Source organism: Pelodiscus sinensis, chromosome 10 (assembly GCF_052426305.1).
Source record: "Pelodiscus sinensis isolate ZL-2025 chromosome 10, ASM5242630v1, whole genome shotgun sequence".
Classification (NCBI taxonomy): Eukaryota; Metazoa; Chordata; order Testudines; family Trionychidae; genus Pelodiscus; species Pelodiscus sinensis.
In genome coordinates, this window is record NC_143061.1 from 8,020,678 (window position 1) to 8,033,759 (window position 13,082).

Here is a 13,082-nt window from a genome sequence, read left to right on the forward strand (position 1 = left end):
CTGCAGCCTGGCGCCCGCCCGCCGTCGCACTTACGTCCTGGTTGGACATGTCCCAGTAGGGCCGCTCTCCGTAGGACATCACCTCCCACATGACGATCCCGTAACTCCACACGTCGCTGGCCGAGGTGAACTTGCGGTAGGCGATGGCTTCCGGAGCCGTCCACCGGATCGGGATCTTACCACCCTGTGGGGAGAGACACTTAACTCCATTATTTAGTGCCTACCTCCGGGCTCCCCCGGCCCCAGCCCCAGCCCTCTGCGGCAGGGCAGGGGGCACGCCACCGCCGAGAATCTCACATACCAGCGAGCTGGTGTAGGTGGGATCCGTGGGGTCGTCCTCCAAGAAGCGCGAGAGCCCGAAGTCCGACACCTTGCACACCAGGTTGCTGTTGACCAGGATGTTGCGGGCGGCCAGGTCCCGGTGCACGTAGTTCATCTCCGCCAGGTACTTCATGCCGGCCGCGATGCCGCGCAGCATCCCCACCAGCTGGATTACCGTGAACTGCCCGTCGTTCAGCTGCCGGCAGACGGAGGGGAGAGGTCAGAGAGCCCCCAGTTCGCTGCTTCCACTGGGGGCTCAGGTGGGGTTCTGAGCTGCCTCTGGAAGGGGCTGATGAACCTGCTTAGAGCCTCCCACCGCCCCTCCCAGCAGGGGAAAGGGAAGTGCACGTGTGCACACCCGAATGCACTATTACCCTCCTGCGTAAGGTGCCATCAATGCCCCTTCTCCAACAGGGCTCCTCTCCTCCTACAACTCGGACCCTGGGGCTGGCCAGCCCCGGGAGAGTCCATGTGAAATGCAGGGAAGCAAAAGTCGTGGGCAGAGCGCAGAGCAGGGCTGCCCAGTCAGAGAGAGGAATAGGAGCGTTTCCACCTCAGCCTCCTGTCCCCCTACTCCCGTATGGCACATCCTGCCCCCCGGCCCAGCAGGCCTGGTGCCTCACCCGGAGGAAGGAGTCCAGGGCGCAGTTCTCCATGAACTCCGTGACGATCATGACCGGCCGGCTCTTGGTCACCACGCCCTCCAGGTGGATGATGTTGGGATGGTCGAACTGCCCCATGATGCTGGCCTCGCTCAGGAAGTCCCGCCGCTGGCGCTCTGTGTAGCCCACTTTCAGGGTCTTGATGGCCACAAAGATCTCCCGCCGGCCCGGCAGCTTCAGGCGGCCCCGACAGACCTCCCCGAACTCCCCTGCAGGGGAAGGGAGGAGGTTACACCCCGAGAGAAGCCACTGGCCGAGTGGCAAGATGAACCGTGCCCGGTCAGGTGACTTGCCTGCTCCAATCACCTCCTCGATCTTGACACAGGAGATGTCGATCTCTTTGGCAAACTCCCGGACAGCCTCGTTGGGGTCCTCGTAGGTGAAGGGGTCGATGTAAACCTTCATGCCGGGAGTGACTGCGGGAGCAGAGCCAGTCAGGCCCCGTGCGAGGGCACGGCACCAGCAACGCCCTCCCCCACCCCAGCCTGCAGCGTTGTGGGAGCCCCAGGGTCTAGGCCAGGAAGCCCAGCGCCGGACGCCAATCCCCCACCACAAAGGGAATCGTCTCTTGTGTTGCTAGGGTGTGGATGTGCACAGGGACCAGTCTCAGTGCCTTGCATGCAGGTGGGGGTGCAAGGACCAGTCACACGGCTGCAGCATGCCGGGGGCACAAGCATGCACAAGAGCTTGGGGTCACACTCACTGTATTGCTGCAGCTTTTCCGTGTACTCCGAGTCTGTGCTGCTCCGCTGCTTCCTGCCAAAGGAGACGAGAACCGGTCAGGGCAGTCCAGGCCTGCTGGGTGCCGAGGGGGCCGCAGGGCAATCCAGAAGGCAGCCGCAGAGCAGATACACAGCTCTGGCATGACGCAGTGTCAAGAGCAGCACCTGCCCTCCCCTCCTCCCGGTACCGGCATCCTTGGCCCAGAGGCAGGATACAGGCCTGGCCTGCAGAAGGGGCCTTTCCTCTGGGCTTGGCTTCCCTGATTCACACGGGCTCAGCGGCCCTGCGAGGTTTGCAGCGGGCGGGGTGGGACTGTAAAGCACATGGGGGGGAATCAGGGAGCCGGCCCCAGGAGGGCTGAAGGCTGGCTCCTGCTTTTTTTTTGGGGGGGGGGGGGGAGGGGAGGGGGAGAAGGGCAGTTGCATACAGCCCGGTTTGTGTCCGACGGCAGCGGAGGAACAGTCAGCGCCATGCTCTCTCAGCACAGGCCGGCTGCCAGGTGAGAGCAGGGAGGGTGAGTGGAAGGGGCACCTGTTCGGCTGACGTTCCCAAAGCGGAGAACGCCCTCCCCTGCCGGCTTAGTGCTCATGTAGCACTCCAGGCTAAGGACAACGGAGCCGGACAGGCCTGGAGCGACTGTTACTCTTGTGCAGTGGGGAGAACAGTCTGAAGGACACTGTGGGCTGGGTGAGGCCCCGGGGGGTTCCCAGCCTGGGGCTCACCCCTCTCCCTCGCCGGCTCCACCCGGAGCCCGTACCTGAAGCAGACGATAGCAATCACCACCACGGCGATAACGAAGACCAGGCCGGCGGTGGCCGACCCCACAATGAGGGGCAGCTCCTGGAAGCTCTTCCCGCTGGAACCTGCAGGAGAGGCGGGAAGCCGATCAGAACAAGAGGGCGAGCCAGGGGGGTGGGGCAGGGAAAGGAGCCCCAGTCCCAGGGCATACCGTCCTCCGCAGGGGTCTGGAACTCCACGGGGAGGCTGTACCGGCCATAGCCGGCCACGGTGCGGGCCCGAACCTGCACCACGTACAGGGAGCTGGTCTTCAGCCCGTCCAGACGCACCGTGTTCTTCTGGCTGGTGACGGTGTTCGCGATGCCGTCGCTCTGGCCCTGCTGGGGGGCAGGGAGAGCGGGGTCACATACGGGCAGTTATAATCCCCGCAGGGAGCGGGCTGGCTCCTGGGGTACCTCTAACACCGCTACTGGCCCCGGCTCTGCGTTACCTTCTCGAAGTACTTGATTTCGTAGTCCAGGATGATCCCGTTGGGTCTCTCCGGCGGGGTCCACGACAGCATCATGCTGCTCCCGGTGCTGCCGTGCAGGTGAATCCTGGGAACGGCCGAGGGGGCTGCACACAAAGGAAGGGCAGGGGCCGGTGAGGCTGAAGCATTTGCCGCCCGGGTCCTTTGTTCATCTACCGGTACCTCCGCGTCCCCCGACTGCATCTGTCTGCTACTCTGCAGCCTCGGCCCAGCCACAGGGCAGCACCTCCGGCTCTCAGTTAGGAGCACCCACGGCCTGGCCGGGCGGAGCCCTCCCCACCCTCAGCCACAGCCGGGGGCTGGAAAGATGCCTGGGGAGCCCCGAGAAAGCACTCTGCCAGGGGGCAATGTCGCCTCCTTCCTAGTCATAACCAAAGGGGCAAAGATCCACCACCAGCTGAGGAAAGCAAGATTCCCCTCCTCCCACCACTCCCCGCCCTGCTCTCCAGGTTACCCTCCGCCGCTGGGAGGATGGCCACGAATGGCACTCCGCGAGTGGCGGCAGGTTTCCAGCACGCTGGAGTGGAGCCCGATGCGGGGGAAGGGGGCGATAGAAAGCAGAGAGAGCGCAGCATGCTCCAAGGGCCTGAAAGGGTCCTGACCTTGGCCAGGCTCGCCAGGAGAAAGCCCATCTCCCCCTGCGAGCCGGGGGTCTCTGGAGCCAGGATTAGAGCCCCGGGACCCTGAGGATCCTGGTCCCCTCTCCTCTTTGTTCGCAGGTGTTCCGATCTCCTCCCCTCCAGGGACAGGAATTTAAAAACCGAGGGAAAAATTCACCCAGGGGATTAGAGGCAGGAGCTCAGAGCCAGCGAGGCTGCACAAAGGGAGTGAACAAAGGACAACGGCTTCCGGGAGTGTGGGGTGGGGCTGGGCAGAGATGCCCCCTCTCCCGGCTGCACTGACCTGCCTGGTTGGTGGTGATGTTGACGGAGGCGAAGTGGGGGGAGTAGGGGCTCTTGCTGGACACGCCGTTCACCGCCTGGATCTCGAAGGTGTACTGGGTGTGTGCCAGGAGGTTGCTGATGTAAATGCGCCGCTCCGTCAGGCCGAGCTGGCGGGGCACGAACTCCACGTTGTCGTCGCAGCGCGTGCACACCCGGCGCTCCACGCTGCACTTTTTGCAGATGACGTTGTACAGCAGGTCGTCCCGGCCCCCCGCGTCCCGGGGATCGCTCCACTCCAGCACCAGCGAGGTCTCGTTCACGTTGGAGATGACGTTGAGCGGAGAGGATGGCACGGCTGCAGACGAGACACTCGCGTCAGGGGGGCGGTAAAGCCCCTCCAAGCCCAGCCCACCCCTGGGTCTGTGGGGAGGTAGCCCCATGGATCTGCAGCCCTCGGGTCTGGATTCACAAGTCTCGCCTTCCGGCTGTTCTGCCTTTACAACGAGATGCTTAGCCAGGGCACCCCAGGGCTCCCTGAGAGAGGGAATCTCAAACCAGCGGCATGCACTGCTGCCGCCTGGGGACCCCGATCATGTCCCCCACGCTCAGAGCCCGAGTGACTGGGGGATCCGTGACACACGCCAGACAAGGACGCACTTACTGGTGCAAGCGCTGTCTGCGGAGTCCGCGTCTGCCCGGAAGTAGCCGTTCCGACAGGTGCAGAGCGTGGCTGCCCCGGAGCTTGTCCGGCTGTTGGGGGGGCAGGGCGAGCAGAGACCTTCCCCTTGCTTCGACTTGAAATACCCTGGACCACAGGCTGCAAGGAGGGGAGAGAAGGGAAAAATTAACGTTGTTGCCAACCCTCCCGGACTGACTCCCTGGGGCATTAGCCCTGCATGGGCAGCGTGGGAAGAGCTGCGAATGCCCAGGGCGCTCCTGCCCTGAGAGGCCAATACAGAGACGTCCCCTCGGAGCAGCAGTGGGATCCGTGGTCAGTCTTTCCCAGGGACGCTCTCCAGAGCCCGAAGGCCGAATGCTGGGGCCTGCCTCAGCAGATGCTGGGGAGAGTGAGTCACCTCAGACTCCATCTGAATAGAGCGCTCACCCCCGGGGCTGGACCCACGGCTGGGAAGGAGCCCAGAACTTTCTGCAGCAGCCCTCTCATCCCAACACCCGCAGCACTGACGGGCGGATGCCAATCCCAGCCCTAATACCGCACGGGATGGGAGTAACGAACAGACCCCTCCCCAGCACTGCTCGCTTGGTGACCCCAGCCCAACTCAGGGCGCTCCCCCCGCGGCTGTGCTCTGGGCCTGAGGAGCCAAAGCAAGGTCTCCTACACCAGTGTGAAGCATGGCCAGCTCCCCAGGGACTGGTCTGCAGTGGAAACAGGCCGGCCGCCTCTGAGCTGGAGCAGCTCACAAGGGGCTTGCTGGACGGGGCAGGGGAGAGCTTGTCAGTCGCCCAGTTCAAATGAAGGCTGCTGGGCACAGAACAGCCCCTTGCAAACATTTCCACCCTTCAACTGCGCTCGCGTACCGCGGGTGTGGGGGATGCGCCAACTGAACGGGAGCAGCAAGCGGACTGGCTGCAGAGGGAGCGCGCGGCTCTCTCAGTCAACGTGGTGTGCAATCGGCACGCAGCTCCCTTCCCATGGCCCTTGCTTTTCCTACGTGTCACTTGAGTAATAGCACTAGGAAAAAAAACCCGAGGCGGACAGAAACCAGGGGAATCTGGCCACCTTGTGCACGAGCAACAGGTAAGCAAAATATCTGGTGGGCCAGACATAGAACCCTAACCCTTCCCGCACCTTGCTCGGGTCTGCCGCCTGCTCCCAAATCCCCGCCCGGCCCCACGAACCCGCTTCTAGGCGCAGTCCTATTGGCTCCTTTCTCGCGGCGGCTCCCCTCTCAGCCTTCGCGGCTTTCCAAATGCCTCCTTCCCCGTCTCAAATGATTACACCCCCTTCGTGCCAGCTGTTCCGATTGCCCAGCACGGCCCTCTGTCTGGTTCCCCCCAGGGCGGTCCCAAGCCCTTCAGTGGCCATGTAATTAATTCTCTGTTCTGGCTGGTTTTCATCACCCCGGCTCGGCACGTCTGACATGCTGCTCATCCCTCTGAGAGGCACTGACTGACTCCAGCAGCCCGACCCCTTTTGTTTATGGTCCTTTGGCCGGTTTTCAGCTCCTGCCACAGTATCGTTGAAGTAGTTTGTCAAGTAAGGTTCAGCAATTCTTTATTAGAAACTTTGCTAAACAGCCGCCTCTACCGAGCTGCCCACGTCTGAAAACTCTCCCAGCACAACCCCTCACGAAGCGGGAGGGAAAAGCCTGGAACCCAGGCCTGGTGTGAACAATGGACCCTTTAGTCCTACCACGGGCTCTGTGAAAAGACTAACAGCACTTGAACCTGAAGGAGCCCGGGGCGGCGAAGTGCCATGAAACTAACCCAGATCTGGGGCTGGTAATGCTGAGCCTGTCCCTCCAGGACCGGTCCTGAGCTCCTAAGTATCAAAGGCACAAACAAACGAGGCTAGAAAATAAGTTAGACCTTGGCCTGCTGAAAATTCAGAGTTACAGCTGGAAATGGTCTGCAGACGGCCCCCTGCTGTGCGCTGGCATCGCAGCTCCTGGACCCCGGCCAGTTCCTCAGCGCCACTGGCTTCCCAGGAACTCAGACCCTTTACCTATCCGCTCTGGCCCCCTCCAACCAGACAGCCCTTCCCCCTCTCCTAAAGGCACCTCATGGGCCTCCCACTCGCCCAGGGGGGTCACGCTGCCTTCAGGTATCACCATCTCCAGCAGCCCCATCTCAGCGGAGGAGCCCCCGGCCTAGGCCTGCTAGGCTCATCATCCACAGAGTGAGAAGACCAAGCCGCTCCGTCCCTGCTTCCGAGGCATTTCCTACCACCCACGGAGAGGAGGTTTCCAGCTGGGAACGGCAGCCTCGCAGACAGGCTGGGTGGGGCATTTCGTAACCACACCAGGGCTCGTGTTCACAGGCCCTTCCAATCCTCCCCATTTCCTAGAGACGCTCGATTCCGTTCGGTGCCTGTCCGCACAAAGCGGACGCCTGGGAACGAATGCCAACGCCTTGCCTCGTTTCATGCCGTACTGCGCCTCCCGCCGAAGACAGGTGGGCCCGCACGACCCCTGGCCCTCGAGGCTGTGGCAGGGCCTCATGAGAGCAGACTTTCAGATCCAGAGCCACCGTCTCCCCGTATTGTTCCTTCACCATCACCCCACTTTGTGCCTCAGAACTGCTGCCTAGTCTTGTAGACCTACAGGTCCAACAATCACAGGCCAACCTCCTTCTGCTAAGGCGAGTTTTCCAGCGAGAGCACCCAACACGCCACACGGTGTCAGCGACTACACCCCGACCCAGGCCGCTCCACGCCAGGGACAGCAAGAACAACTACAGCTTCACCAGCAGCGGCTGTGGCTCTTGTCAAGTCAGAGCACACGTAGCCACAAAGCACGGACACGCATGTCCCCGCCTGCATTACGCTCTGAAATAAACCAGCAGAACAGAAGTTTTAAAATTGCATTCTGGGTCCCCGACTCCACTGGTTTTTGATGTCCAATAAAATCTATATTTGGTATAAAATTGTTTACTACTTCACCATAAAGGCTGCCGAGTGCCTAGCACTACTGAAAGTGCCCGCTGCTTGTTATACACAAGGCGACAGAGCTCATAGGATCAGGCCTTAGCAAGGGTCATAGCTGGAAACGTACAGCCAGCACTGCAAGGCTAAGAGATGCATCAGCTGCCAGGGTGGTATTTACAGACGCGCAGCAGACTTCACCCAATTCCTAACAGCCCCAAAACTCCAGGGCCAGGTATAGCACAGTCCATCGCAGTGCATTACTGCGGCTGACTTGAGAACTGCTCCTTGAAGGCCTCCCTCAACCACAAAGCTCCTTGAGGAACACTTCTAATAGCCCTTGTGTCTGGCTGTTCCCACTCAGCACACAACTGCGCCACCTCTGCACGGAGCCAACTTTCCCACCTTTGCCTCACAGATACTATGCAGATCAAGCAGGCGGCTATAACCATTGGGATATTCTCTCACTGAAGTCCAATCTTGCACCCACGTCCCTTCAGTCTACTGGAAACACACTCGACTGTCACTTTGCGCCTGCTGAGCTGGCAGCCGTCTCTTTCTTTGGTGCTGGCAAGGTGGCCAGCATACTGTTTCGCAAATCAGGGGAGCAAGAGGTAGGATGGGTCCCCCAGGATCACTATTGGCTTTTCAACAGCACCAGTGCAGAGGTCAGGGATGCACCCCACATGAGCCACTAACAAGCACATAGCCACAGAAAAGTAACCCTCTCTGGAAAAGTGCGCTGGGGCCAGCATAGGAAAAATGGCACCATCTATCGCTACATTGCAGGTCAGGAACCCCACCAATGTTCCCTTTCATTTTTTCCATCTATGTGTGGAATAAATGTTATGTGCACCAAGGCATGTACGGACGTGCACCACCAACAGAAACACCTGCTGCCGGCTAATCCACTGGGTGGCATTAGAGTCTCTCCTGGGTGGCCCCCCAAGCACTCAGCTTACAGGGAACACTGAACCTCACTGCTGCAAAGCCATCTGCTATGCCCTGCACAGTACCAGGCGTCACAGTCCTGCACTGTAGAGTTGGTCCTGCACACGCGTGTGGCAACAGCCCTCACTGTGGATTTTCCAGCTCCCAAGCGATTTACCACTGGACAGGCGCAATCCGACAGGGCACGACTCCACAGCACAATCACCACTCGCTGCTCCACTGGCCATGTGGCTCTCAGTCTGCCGTCCCTGCACTGGAAGACTGGGGCGAACGAGGGGAGCGCTCAGATCCAGGGGTGTGTCACGTGGAAATAACATTCTTGCCATCCTAGCTCTGAATTGGGATGTGACCAGTCAGCGCTCATTTCTCAGGCCCGGATACAGCACTCCATCATCTACAGCCACTGCGTGAATGCCACCAACGCCGAATTGGCTCTAGGTCCCCCGGCGGTCTGCCCTCCACAAAGTCATCATGTCCCCCCTCCATGGCTGCAGCTCTGCAAGTTGTGCATCCTGTGTCTGCACAAGGGTTAACCTCCTTACTGGGCAATGCTTATCCGGTTATGGGATGGGACCGTGACCCTTTGCTCCCAGTCATGCCTGTGTGACTCATTTGTCCCACCACGCACTTTCCCAAATGGCTCTGGACACTGCTGTGCAACAACTTCTGGGAGCACTGACACAAGCACTACTGCTGAGAATGTGCGGCGATGATGCAAGGTGTCGAGCAAGTGCACAAGTGCCAGGCTAAGCCCGGTGGCTTTCTGCTGATGTAACTTGCCTCAGCCCAAGTGTGTAGTGTACACATGGCCCCAGCCTGCAGTTGCATCACTGGAAGACAGGATACTGCAATGGCTCTCCAAGCGTATGGCCTTTACAGATCCACCCTGCAGCAGCTGCATGCCCTGCCACATACGCCACCGTGCAAAGCAGCAAAGCCGGTTGGGGAACCTGCACATGCCTCTGATCCCCTGTTCTAGAGCACCAGGGTATGGGAAACCAAGGCCTACTGTGCCACTGCTTAGTTCCTGAGGGAGGGAGAGGAACATCACTGAGAACTCTGATGCAGAGGGTAGGAGGGCAAATCCGTGAGGACCTACACAAGCGCTACTTCCTAGAGAGTATTTTTACCACGCAACCTTTCTTCCTCCCTCACCTCGGTGACTGTGCAGGCCCGCAGCACAAGAAAGAAGCAAGTGGCAGCAAGGGAAAAGCTCAGTGCTTCTGATTAAGAGCCTGATGCATTACTTGGATTTGGAAATCCAATCTAGACTCAGTAAAGAAAATGCTTTCAAGTCTACCAGGCAGCTGGTTTTCTCTTACAGAGACATTACGCCGACAGGCTGCAGAAGCTGCTGTCCCTCTGACTAGGCTCCAAGTCAGATTCCAGCCTGGCCATACCACACAGATTACATCGCTTAATCCATTGTGTTACTGTCTGAGCTGAAGTCACCTGGTCCTTGGGACCCTTGACAGCCTGCTAGATTAAAAGTTTTACCAGCAAGACTGGATGCCTGGCTTTGCCCCACAAATAGTACTGGGAGGCAATGTTTCCTCTAATCATTTCCATCCATATACAGTTTTTTTCCATCCATGTGTGGAATACATTTTATGTACACCGAGGCATGTGTAAATGTGCACCACCTGTAGAAATAAAAACCTAGCTGTGGGCACTCTGCTATTCAGCTGGACAGCACTGGTATCTTTCCTGAGCGATCGCACAAGCACCCTGCTTACAGGGACCGCTGTTGGTAGGTGGACAGGCTCAGATGAAAACCCAGGACCACCACGAGACACAAATAGGGACGGGGTCTACTTTATCTTGATGGAAAGCATAGTGGGTGGGTCTGCGGTCCGAACTCCTAGCCAATTCCACGGCCACTAGCAAAGCGCGCTTAGTGAAAAACGCAGACCCAAAGAACCTCCATGTGTTTAGACGGACAGGTCAATGCCCCACATGGTTACAAGCTGGTGCATACAAGTGCAGATTTAAGGAACCGTACTCTCCACTCTCCAGGGGTGAGGAATGACTGAAGCCCCTTGGACATATCAGGCTGAAATAGCTGCCACATGCACTTGACCTACAGCAAGAGAAGCCTGAATCCAGCAGGGTTACAACCAGACTGAGGCAACAGGAAAAGCTCCCATCGTTTGCACCAGGTGAGAAACCCTGATGCTATAAGTGCAGCTTCATCACTTTTGTAAAGCCGAAGAGGTCTGGCTGGATCCCAAGTTGGATCATGACACCCTGCCTCCCGGCAGCTTCCTGCACATTGGAGTGGATATGGCGTTCTTTGTTCTCAATAGTGTGCAGCGTTGCTGGGGGGCAGCTAGCCCAGAACCAGCTGCATTTCAGCACAGAGAAAAGTATCTGGGTCTGAACTGGTTAACTTGGGTCTGTCCTGTCCGTGGCAGAACCCACGCCCTAATCCGGGGGCCCCCCAAAGCAGTAGCGGTGCCTTTGGTTAGACAGCGGTAAACCCATTGGCGTCACTTATTTATTTTGCTTATTAAGTACTTTGGGATGAAAGGCACTTGAATGTGAGGCAATTAGTAACTGATTTGACTCATAGCATCACCATCTCGAGGAGTTTCAAGCCAGCAGTCCCGGGGAGGAGCAGAGAGGTGCGGGCTCCAATAGAGTCACTCTCTCATCCCGATACAATCTCCCCAGCCTGTACACCCAGCTGGTGACAGATACAAGAATGCAACAGCCTGGCTTCACTTCCTCCCGTGTCTGGTGAGAGATGCAGACTCATCCTTCTTGGGTTCTTGCTCTCCCCCATCCAAGCCACATATGTGGGCTCCATCCCTATAGGAGCCACTCTTCATTGGGTTTATCTGCTTAGCGTCCGCGAGGCAGGGCATGGGGACGGAGAGGACGCAGGCAGAGCGAGGCTGTGCGAACTCATACAAGAAAGCACAAAATCTGGGGCAGAGCAGGGATGTCCTAACCACTGAACCGTCCTTTCGTGGTGAGAAACTGCATGTGACAGCCACGGTCTGGGCTAACGCCCCAGGGACTGCAGCAGGGCTTCTTCAGAGATGGACGCGCGAGCCCTTCAGCTTGTGCTAAAGAACCCGCAGCCCCTGAGCTTCCCGACAGGAGCTGACATTTCTGGAAATGCTTTTCGGGCCCAAGGTTCCCCAGAAGACTCCTGACACACCGATCGCGTCTGTCAGAACCGAGATGCAGCCAGCTCTAGGGGGTAACGCAGCAGCCATTTAACAGTCGCAGCACAAGTGGACAAGGGAGAGGAAACAAAGCCAAATCCCAGTCTTTTAAAAATAAAGAAGCCAGGCCGAGTGCAGGGGGAGGGGACAGGCTAGCAGAAAGTAGTTCCTTCCACTAGACTTTTGCCAGCCCTCCAGAGAGGATGCTGCCACGGGATGACATCACAAGAGGTTCGGATTTGGTTTCGCATTTGGCCAGCAAGTCAACTTCTCCTCCGGCGACACAGCGCCGATTGCATCACAGGGAGCGCTGGCTCAGAGGGCCCCCTGCCAAAATCCCATTTCCTGTAGCACATGGGGGATTTTCCGCAGAGAGCGCTCCCATCCAAGTATTGACCCAGCCCAGCCTCGCAGAGCCGCTGGGAGTCAGACCGAAATCACAGGACCAGGTGGTCTGGTTGCAGAACGCTTCTCTTTCAAAAACAAAGCCCCACCCCTGTGAATACAGGCCAAGGGAGGGAGCTAAACACACTGAAATAAATCATCCCGACATGACACACCATGACTCACCATGCGCAGGGCCCGCGGTTACTGCACTGCATGTGGGCAAAAAGGCAAAAAGAGAGAGACCCCCCCCACACACAACTCCATATGCTGGGGTCCCCTTCTTGCACAGGGCTGAGGGAGGGTTACCCAGACAGCATGAAAATTCAAATCTGCACGGTTCTGCATACTTCACACAGTCCAAAACATTAGTCACACTGTAACTCTCCACCCCACCACCGACTTCTACAGGACTGCGCTGCATTATAGCTCCTTCTTCGAGGTGGATAATAACCTTGAATTATACTGTTTAAGGGCTGAAACAGTTTTCTATCCACACCACACTATTCTAACCGAGGCAGCATCTTTCCAATTTCTCTGTTCCTTTCCCTACAGGACTGAAGCAAAAACCTCATGACTCTAGATAAATTAAACCCATCACATCCCTTTGTCCAGCAACCCTGTAATTTTGTTAAAGGCAGCAATCAAGTTTGCCTGGGACAATCTGTGCTTTATGAACCCGCGCCATTCACTCGCATTACTCTTCTGTAAGTGCCTACAGATGGATTAGCGTCACGGCAGCAACACTCGAGCTGCGGTTCAGGTGGCAACGCTCATTCTAAACTCCATTTTTCAAGGCACTTAATTTTAAGAAAAATCACCCTTTGGGCTGAACACGCTCCCATGCCAGTTCCGTCCAAAAGTGGTATGTTGGGGAGGTAGATGGAATGGGATTTGGAGTAAATCTGAAAAAGTCTTTGGGTGTCTGACGTTCAAATAAAGTGTAAAACCAATCTGAAAAAAGGAAAACTTCATTTGTTGTACAAATCACTGTAATATGAATTTAAAGGGCACTGATGGATCAGAAATAATATTTAGGCGCCTGAGTTCCTTAGGTATGCTGCAAGTTAACAGATTTTTTTTTTAAGATTGCATCTTACTTCTCATGCTGGG

The 13,082-nt window shown here is 57.7% G+C and overlaps 1 protein-coding gene across 4 annotated transcripts in view; it reads right to left on the reverse strand.

The window, feature by feature from the left end:
* EPHB3 (EPH receptor B3) overlaps positions 1-13,082 on the reverse strand; it is a 53,284-nt gene that overhangs the window by 9,515 nt on the left and 30,687 nt on the right. Inside the window, exons 4-13 of one of the 4 annotated variants that reach the window (XM_075938070.2) lie at positions 4,519-4,674; positions 3,877-4,212; positions 2,935-3,059; positions 2,656-2,821; positions 2,464-2,569; positions 1,687-1,739; positions 1,277-1,399; positions 945-1,192; positions 302-517; positions 35-199 (exon numbers count right to left, since the gene is read on the reverse strand). In XM_075938070.2, coding sequence (XP_075794185.2) covers positions 35-199; positions 302-517; positions 945-1,192; positions 1,277-1,399; positions 1,687-1,739; positions 2,464-2,569; positions 2,656-2,821; positions 2,935-3,059; positions 3,877-4,212; positions 4,519-4,674 — 1,694 coding nt within the window. Of the gene's footprint in view, positions 1-34; positions 200-301; positions 518-944; positions 1,193-1,276; positions 1,400-1,686; positions 1,740-2,463; positions 2,570-2,655; positions 2,825-2,934; positions 3,060-3,876; positions 4,213-4,518; positions 4,675-13,082 lie in introns of all 4 variants that reach the window. The other 3 variants (XM_075938069.2, XM_075938072.2, XM_075938071.2) reach the window with 3 other exon arrangements.